Source organism: Condylura cristata, unplaced genomic scaffold, assembly GCF_000260355.1.
Source record: "Condylura cristata isolate star-nosed mole 26May11 unplaced genomic scaffold, ConCri1.0 scaffold00016, whole genome shotgun sequence".
Lineage (NCBI taxonomy): Eukaryota > Metazoa > Chordata > Mammalia > Eulipotyphla > Talpidae > Condylura > Condylura cristata.
The window spans coordinates 31,039,716-31,049,460 of record NW_004567117.1 but is presented as its reverse complement, the minus strand read 5'-3'; the positions used below and the strand labels follow the sequence as shown (position 1 = coordinate 31,049,460).

At 53.9% G+C, this 9,745-nt stretch overlaps 1 protein-coding gene across 7 annotated transcripts in view; it reads right to left on the bottom strand.

The window, feature by feature from the left end:
* CTIF (CBP80/20-dependent translation initiation factor) overlaps positions 1-9,745 on the bottom strand; it is a 247,013-nt gene that overhangs the window by 147,437 nt on the left and 89,831 nt on the right. For all 7 annotated transcript variants that reach the window (XM_012725942.1, XM_012725944.1, XM_012725945.1 and 4 more), the window contains one exon: positions 6,518-6,593. In XM_012725942.1, the coding sequence (XP_012581396.1) occupies positions 6,518-6,593 (76 nt within the window). The remainder of the gene's footprint in view (positions 1-6,517; positions 6,594-9,745) is intronic.

Sequence of the window (9,745 nt, the reverse complement as noted above, 5' to 3'; positions counted from 1 at the left end):
GGGAGTTTCACTCTCTTCTTATTTGGGGCCCAGCATGAGAATGGGGTGCTGATCCCTAATCTCACTGTCCCCTCATTTAACTGGCTTGTCCTCTCTGGAGCCTGTGTAAACAGTGTGCTGTACACACTCTCACCAGGTAGAAACCCCACTTTACCTTCCTGGGTTCTTCTGGATCTCTCAGCAGAGAGCGTGCACAGGTTTGGAGGTCCAAAATGGGGCCAGGAGAGCAGAGAGCGTCCTGGGAAAAACCCCACTTGACTGAGCCGTGCTGTGCCCCACACTGGCCTCACAAGAGGGTGAGGTTGCTGGGTTCCCAATGTACTTCGGCTGCAGTCAGAGCACAGGCCTTACCAGGTCAGAGTGAGTTCACAATTCAGTGAGCTCAGAATTTAGTTTCAAAATTTCCTAACAGGAAGGCAAAACGGGAAGTAAGTTGGGTTATGCAGTTCCTATTGTCAGAGAGCAGACAAATGTTTGTCTGACAGGGAACTCAAGGAACTGACAGAAAGCCTTGGGCAAGACACAGGCTAACTGAACAGCAGTGCCCTTCAAGGGGGTGTGCAGAAGACACAGAGACACCGAGGCCGTGTCTCTGCAGGCCTGCGGTGGCGTGGTCTGGACTCTGAGGAGATTCCAAGAAGTTACCCAAGGGAGAACTCACCACACTCATGGGGATTGGAGCCCTGGCGTAGCATCTAGTCCGAGGCCAGAGGGCAACAGAGATGTGGGAGGGGGGTTCAGATTCGATTCCATTGAGTCGCATTGACCTCGGTCCAGACGACAAACTTCACCGATTATCATTTTCACTTCTAGACACCTCGGTCACTCAGGCACAACCTGGCAGAAGCTAATGTTGGTGGGTGTCTCCCTGTAGGCCCAGGCTTACCGTTGTCTAGAGTGGGGAATGCCAACTGCACCCTCACTCCCTGGGAAAGCACCACTTTTGTCTCTGTAGCGGATACAGGCTTATAGGTTGTGCCCTCCTGGGAGCCATGGGTCTATGGACCAGGAGTGGGGGCAAGGCCCCTGGAGGAATGCCAGGTCAAACAGGTGTTTCTCTACACCTGTGTGGCTGCCTGCACTACCAGGTCATCCTCTCCTTTGTTCTGGGGAGGAAGGACCTGAGCTTCAGCTCGGTCATTTGGGGGGACCAATAAGGTTTGCACCCTGAGCACCAATAAGGAGCCAGACACCTCTGACTGCCAGGAACAAGCCACTTCCCCTTAGCGATGGCGTCCTGTGGTGCTCCCAGAGTGGTGCACTGATGCCCCCTAGTGGTCACAGATCACAGTGCCGCTGCCTGTCCCAGTCAGGCCAGGGAGAAGCCACATTTGACAGAGCCACAATGTTTGGGTGGTAGGGGAAGCTTAGGAGAGGTGAACACAGAAACGTCCACATTGCTGCCGATGGCAGCCAGCTGACTACCTTCCACCACCTTCCAACAGACACAGTTCACAATAGAGATACTAAAAATGCAGGTACGGGGCCCTCCCTGGTGGCGCAACTGCTTAAAGCTCAGCACTGTGAAGTTACCATGAAGTTAAAGCTGCAGCACAAGTTCCATCCCCAGCCAGAGAGGGGACCCACACGGCGCGGCAGCCCTCTCCTGACCCGCCCGCCGCTCCCCTCAACGGTGCATTTCAGTCTGCCTGCCTGTTCTGCTCCCCACTCTGTCTCTGGCGAATCCTCTCACCCCCCCTCCCACACCTCTGGCCTGTACCCCAGTTCTGTAAGCATAACTAAATAATTTTTTTATAAATGCAGGTACGGTCCTAGGATTCCATTCTAAGCCCAGCTGTGTGGGTCTCAGCTGCTGTCCTACCACAGGCTTCACGGCCTGGACCCATGACTGACATTTCCCCCAGCCTCTCTGCCCTCACGTCCCTGGGCTCAGAGCCTCCTTCTCCCCTCCCCCCACTGGAGCTCCTGAGAGCAGGCAGCTGGCCCCAGGAGTCAGCTTGTGGATGCTAACAGCAGGCTGCTGGTCATCACCTGTCCCAGCTCACCTGCTCTCCTCCCCAGCCACCACAGGGGAACCATGAGCACCACCAGCACCAGTTCCTGCCTTGCTACCCAGGTTCAGGGGCGGGTCCAGGAACCCGCACCTCTAGAGCACCAGTGACCGGGGTTCCTGAGGGTGAGCACTGTGGGGATGCGCCCAATGGGGAACACTGCCAGGTGATGTCCTCAGCTTTGTTGGGGAACCTGGCCAGGTACCCTGAGTACCTGCTCTCTGGCTGGGGCTCTCCCACCGAGGGCCCCCCACTGTGGTGTGGCCCAGTGAGGTGCTCGAGCTCCCTGGAGAGCCCCAGTTGGCACTCAGTCCAGGGGCCCTTGGGTCCTCTGCTCTGCACTCCGTCATTCTTTCAAGCCCCGAGCGCAGTAATGCAGCAGCATGGGCCGTATGCAGGGAGAGCACCAGACTCCCCCTGCAGGACCCGACCTGGGCCAGGCACCACGTTTGCTCTGACTCTTACAGTTTCAACTCTGTAGTGCAGCCATTTTGCACAAGCTCATTTTCTCTTCAACACTGCGTCCTTGGAGAAAGGCATCTGATGCAATTCTCTCTCTGAAGACTTGTGCAGAGCATTTGCTATGAAGATTCGTTAGTGAGGGTGTAGAGGAGAGAGTCAACACTCCCCACCCCTGCCAGCACTCCCCACCCCTGCCAGCCCCTCTGTGGTTCGATGGGGTCACCAGGTCAGTTCTCATGGACTATGAGGACAAGTGACGCTTCTGGACCAAAGCATTTAAGAACCACAGAATGAGACTCCAGCTCTCTTCACCCTGCAAAAGCCATGGCTTGAGCTGGTAAAGCCTCAAAAAGGAGTCCCACTGGGCTGGACCCCTGGCAGAATTTCAGAGAGAAGTCAGAGTCCGTGAGTGAAGCCATGGGGCCTTGGGGGTTTCATGAATCTCATGCTATGGCCTAGCGTATCCTATTACATTAGGGGATGGAAAAAGCCTGTTTTGTAAAAAAAAAAAAAAAAGACACATCCCATCAGAAGTCACATTGGTAAGGGCATAACCATCTTCATGGCAAAGTTCTGCTGGAAACGGTGGGAGAGACTCAGGCTGGGAGCAGACCCCAGTCGAGACAGATGCCTGCGTCTCACAGGGCAGCTCTTCCAGGGGAGCTCAGTCCTGTGTACCTGGGCAGGGTCATGATGACAAAGGCCCCTGTGGCCTCGCGGACCTCTGGTTCTGCTACCTGGGAACTGCTTCAGGATTGAGCAGCTTGTGATCTTGTCCTAATGGATCCCGGGGATACGCAAACACCCCAGGAGAGATGGCTATGTGTGAGGCTGGCCAGCTCAGACCTCAGGTTTTCCACTCTACCCGATCATTTTGATAAAATGGCAGTTCCCTGTGATACTTTGCAAAATGCAGATTGCTGGGTCTGCCTCAGTGGGCTTGGTCACCGCCTCCAGGATGACCCCCGGCTCCCCCACCTCCCGAGAGCCGCCCTCCTATGTTCCCCCATATTGTGCCAGAGCTGGTGATGCACCAATATGTGGCACGTGGCAGAGTGACAGCACCTCATGACTGAGGTGGGGACTTAGCATTTTCTTGATTTTTCTCTTGCTCTAGAACAAGCCAGCTTGTCCCTCTCGTCCTTTTATGACACTCAGCTCACAGAGAGGCTCACAAAGGAAGGCACTACAGCCTCCCCCAACAGCCAGGATGGAACTGGGGTTCCTGCCATCAACCAGGTGAGGAGGGGTATGCCAGCCCCTCTTGAGCCTTCAGATAGCTGCAGCTCGAGCCTTCAGATGGCTGGCCTGAGGCTTCAGGACAGACCGTGAGCTGAAACCCTGGCTGGGCGGCTCCCCAAATGTCTGACCCTCAGGAATTGTGTTTGATAATAAATGTCTGTTCACTCAAGCTGCTAACATGTGAACAACTGGTTATGTAGCAACAGACAACTGACCCAGTGGGCCTTGGGTGAGACCCAGAAAGCCAGATTAAAAACTTCCCAGGCACATCAAGTTAAAGAGCTTCTGTACAGCAAAAGAGACATTACAAAAAACAAGCAGACATCCACTGACTGGGAAAAAAATTTCCTCACACAAAACTAGCGATAAAGGATTGATCACAAAGATATACAAAGAACTGATGAAACCCAACAAAAGTAAACAACCCCATCAAAAAATGGGTAGAAGAGCTAAAAAGACACTTCTCCAAACAGTAACTGCAGAAGGTCAACAAGCATATGAAAAAATGTTCATCACTTGTAATCAGGGAGATGCAAATTAAAACCACATGAGATACCACCTCACCCCAGTGAGAATGGCACATCTTCAAACAACTAGCAACAACAAATGTTGGTGAGGATGTGGAGGAGGTGGCACTGCTGGTGGGAATGCAAACTAGTACAACCACTATGGAAAACTGTTCGGAGGTTCCTCAAACGGCTAAACATGGAGCTTCCATATGATCGAGCAATCCCACTCCTAGGTATCTACCCAAAAGACACAAAAACACTGATTCAAAAAGATACCTGCACCCCCATGCTTATTGCTGCTTTATTTACAATTGGAAAGACATGGAACAGCCCAAATGCCCAAAAGTGGCTGACTGAGTTAAAAAGATGTGGTACATATACACAATGGAATATTACTCAGCAACCAAAAAATAAATAAATAAACTCATACCTTTTGCAGCAACATGGATGGAACTGAAAAAGATCAGTGAAATAAGCCAGAAAGAAAAGGGAAAATACCGGATGATTTCACTCATAGCAGGAGTAGAACAGACCAGGTGAGAAAATAATAGTAATAATGAACAGCTACATACCAGAGACATTTTATGAGGGTAGAGTGGGGAATGGGGTCAAAAACAGAGGGGGGGAGGGAAATGCACTGGACTATGGTGATGGCACATGGGTGATCTGGTGATAGGAAGCCCATGGGGATTACAACTGAGATGGAAAAAGGCACAAAATGATGTAAAAATAAGCTATTATATTAAAAAAAAATGAAACTTCCCAGGCAGTTCTGATGGGGCAAAGTTCAGCACCACAGGATTAGGGCCTTGGTACTTTTCTGAGGCTAAAACTGGCTTAAAGTGGTGTGTGTGTGTGTGTGTGTGTGCGTGTGTGTGGCAATACCGAAGCGTTTCCATTGTATGTTCTAACTGAAAGTGAGGAGGTGGAGACCTCCACTACCAAAGCCTTGCGGAGCGTCTACCACCCACATAAGGCCCCAGAGAAGCAACAACAAGAATGTTGGCTGATTTATTGTTGCTGGAAGAAAGAGAGAAAACTCTAGAATGCAAAACTTGAGATTTCAAAGTCTTTGGTAGCTCTACCATTTCCTCCAGTGAAACGATTCTGATAAGACTGATTTAGAGACCCCAGCAGGGCCGTTTGGGTGAGCCCTGGCAGTGGGGGTCCCTGGAGCCAGCTTCCTCCGCCTCCCCACTCCTCACCCCCAGCAGCACACCCAACACCACAGAAAACCCCGAGTGCTTCACAGTTTACACATTGTGATCTGGTCGAACAGACCTGTGCCAGCCAGCCAGACAGATGTCTGGAATGGGCTTCACCTGCCCACTGGTCCGTTCTTTCTGCACAGCAGAGAGGCTACTCAGGACAAGTGGGCAGATCACTGTGCCCACACATGGTGGCTACGGGCACACAGCCAAGAACCTCTGTTTGTCATCCACTTGCTCCCCAGCAAGTGCCCCCTTCACTGAGAGCCACCCACCTGGCACACAGGGTGGGATGGGGTGCAGAAAGCACTTCCTCGCCTACCTTCCTCATAAAGGGGGATCCCCCACCGCCTGGCCCAGCATCAGAGCAGACACTGCCCTCTCCCTCCCATGAACTCATGCACTGACTCTTCTCAGCAACACTATGAAGCAGACACTGACATTATGCTCCCTCGGCAGGGGAGGAATTACATGGGATTTGTCTGGGGTCTAGACACCAAGCCATGCGCCCCTATGTTCTTCTGCCTTCCCCCATGGAGCCCAGTCCTCCCTTCCTTTTTGAGGAGGATGAAAGGCCCTCTTTCCTGCTCAGCTGAGTGAACCCCCTTGCCCAGAGCCTGGCCCCATTCAGGGAGAGGAGCCCAATCAATGGCAAGTCAGCAGGTGCAGCAGTCACCTGGAGCTGGCGGGACACTCCGCTTTCAAGGGCCTAAAAATAGCCCTGGCCACATGAGAAGCCCCAGCAGCCCTTCCTGCTCCCGAGGAAGGCACCACAGGATGCCTCCCCTGCAGGTCAAGGGAGAAGCTTCCAGGCTGGCTGGGCTGTCATGCATGGGGCATTTCCCCTGCTGGGGACAGCTCCAGGGCTGTTACCAGAGCCCCCAGCACAGCTGAGAACCAGCTGCTGCACGCTCATCACGGGAGTACACTCTGCTCCTGGCAGGTGCCCCCCTGCCCAGCTGGCACGGTGGTACCTCTGGGCCATCTTGCTGGGGGGAAGGGAGTGCTCTGGCCCTGCTCAGGCCAGAGACAGGGGCCTGGAGAGGGGAGACAGAGTGCAAACAAAGACTGTTCCTGCACCTACCTGCCAGGTTGGGAGGACCTTCTCGATGTCATTCAGGTTGATGCTGTCCCCATCTTCCAGCTTTCCCTTTCCACACCTGGACCAGAAAAGACAGAGGCATTGAAAAGTTGACTCATTCATGCATCCTAGCCTGGCTGGCAGGTGGAAAGGGCAGGCTGGTCAGGAGACACCTGACTTGTCTCTCTCCAGACCGGTCTGCCCTGCTCAAGAGAGGCCTGCCCGCCGCCCTGGCCCGGCTACCCAGCCCTCCCTCCGGGACAGAGCACTCTGCGCAGACAGAATGCTGAGGCTAGCCTGGGGGTCATCTCCAGGGTGGCGGGAGAGGATGCGGCTCCCCCCAGACCCTCCGGCAAAGATACTACGCTCCTGTGAATGAACATCCCAAAGCTTGCAGCCGTTCTGCAAAAGCCCATCGCCCTGTCCTTTGCACCAAAGGAACGAGCAGAGAAGCCAAGCTGTTTTCTAGAGGTCACACATGGGCTCCAAGCGGGGCTTCCTCCCTCCATGGCTGGAGTTTTGAGTCAGTCCGGCACAGATACAGTCTGGCTCAGATACGGATGCTCCGTGGTCACGTTCTCTGTGGGCAGATAGGCCAGCAGGTGGTGGTGGCAAAGACACTGGCAAAGGCCCACGTCTGATGCAGCTTTACAGACGCAGAATGCTGGGACCGAAACCCCAGCTGCACCCCTGACTCAGAGACCCCCGCTGCAAGTTACTTAATCTCTTTGTACCTCATTTGTAAAAGGGGGTAATGAATAGTGCCTGACTCTGGGCCTCCCTGGTGGCGTAGGGGTTCAGTCTCTGCACCACCACCCCTACGGCCTGAGTTCCATCCCCGGCCAGGGAGCTGACCCACCTACGACACAGCAGATCTCTCTGCTCCCTGCAGCAGTGTGTTTCAGTCCTTCTGCCTGTTCTGCTCCCCACTCTGACTGGCAAACTCTCTCACCCCCACGCCTCTGGCCTACACCCCAGCTCTTCTATGCATAAATAAATACAGAACTTTAAAAATACCAGTGCCTGACATCATTAGGTGGAAGATTAAAACAGTTAATGTTTCAAAATTTTCAGAAGTGTCTGGTACATAATAAAACACTATGCAGCCCATATCTTGTACACATTGCATGGTAAAAATGGTGATGACGGGTGATTTGGTGATGGGAAATCCACAGGGACTACAACAGAGATGGAAAAATGCACAAAATGGGGCCCTCCCTGGTGGCGCGGCAGGTTAAAGCACAGCACCGAGAAGCTAAAGCCGCTTCCGCATGAGTTCGATACCCGCCTGCCCCGGAGGTGACCACATGGCGTGGCAGACCTCTCCTGACCCGCCCGCTGCTCCCCTCAGCAGTGTACTTCCTCAGTCGGCCTGTTCTGTTCCCCACTCTGTCTCTGGTGAAGCCTCTCACTGCCCCTGCGCCTCTGGCCTGTACCCCAGTTCTGTATGCACAAATAAATCAATCTTTAAAAAAATGCACAAAATGATGTTAAATAAACTACTATAAAAATGGTGATAATTCAATAAAACTATAACAAAATAAAATAAGGGAGGTAGATCACAGTGGCGACTAGTCCGGTCCTCCTGCTGCTACCACTGGGGTCGCTGAGCTGGGCAAGGGGAAGGCAGCAGCCGGATGCTGAGGGACCAGCCCAGCTTCATGCCGTTCCTCGTCTTTTCTGTCTCCTCATTTCCTCATTCGTCCACGTGAAGATACTAATAGCACCCATCTCCCTGGATTGTGGTGAGTTTTTGTTCTGTTGAGTTTTTCGTGGACAAAGAAACAACGTTTTTAGCTTGCCATCGCCCTCCTCCTCCTCCACCTTCTTCCCAGCTACTTTGCCGGACTCCTGGGCATCAAACCCCTTAGCCTGCCGGCGGCGCCCGCCTGCGCGCTGGTCAGCTCCACCGCCTGGCACGAGGCTGCTTCTGTCACGCACGCTGCCCCGCTTCTCAGCCAGCTTTTCACTCAGCTCAGAGGCGCTGGTGTCCATGGGTTAGACCTTGGGGCAGTTCTGAACAGAACAGGAGAGCCCTGATGGCGGCCTCCTGGGGGCTGGAGTCCTCCAGCCTTCCTCATCAGCCTTCCTTCTCGCAGCATCCATAGCTGCCTCTGCCACTTCTCCCCAGGCAGCTTCTTCACCTCTCTGAGCACTTGGGAAACTCAACTCTGAGCACTTGGGACATCGACGGGACCCTGGGGCTTCCTCCATAGGCTCCTCGTGCAACTCTGACATCTCCCCTTTGGCTTCACCTTTAGCCATCCTGGCTGTCCAGTCTGCTAGTCTGGGCAGTGTTGGTAGTGATGAGGGTTTTTTATTGTTATTTTCTTTAAAAGATTTATTTATTTATACATACAAACTGGGGTATAGACCAGAGGTGCACGGGCGGTGAGAGGATTCACCAGAGACAGAGTGGGGAGCAGAACAGGCAGATGGACTGAAACACACTGCTGAGGGGAGCAGCAGGCGGGACAGGAGAGGTCTGCGGTGCCATGTGGTCACCTCCGGGGCGGGGATTGAACTTGTGCTGCAGTGGCTGCAGATAACTTCCCAGTGCTGTGCTTTTACCCACTGCGCCAGCAGGGAGGGCCCATGGCGAGTTTTAAATGATGCCTGGCGAGTCCTTAGAGCGGGGATCAGCCCATGGCGAGTGCCAGGACTAGTTCCTGCTACTGGCATTGCCACGGCAGCCTCGTGAAGCCTGCCCTGCTCCACGAAGTCATCTCTCAAAGGCAGACACTCGGCTCGCTGGTCACTCTCTAACAAGTGTCTGTGTGCCGGGTCCTGTCAGCCTCCCTTAGAGGGAACTAGCTGAGCATGGATCCTGCCCTTAGAGCTCAGAACTCAGGAAACAAGCTGGCAGGGGTGTCACCACGCAGGAAGCCTGAGCTCCAGCAGGGCGCAGCATGGGGCCAGAGGCCAGTGGCAAGAGACGCTAGGGCCCGAGGAGCCCTGAAGCCCCAATCAGAGGACTGTGCAGCTGCAAAAACGAGCAAAGGCGGCCCTCCCTGGTGGTGCAACGGGTTAAGGCACAGCACTGAGAAGCTAAAGTCACTTCCGCATGAGTTCGATCCCCACCTGCCCCGGAGGTGACCACATGGTGTGGCAGACCTCTCCTGACCCGCTGCTGCTCCCCTCAGCAGTGTACTTTGTCAATCTGCCTGTTCTGCTCCCCACTCTGTCTCTGGTGAAGCCTCTCACCACCCCTGAGCCTCTGGCCTGTACCCC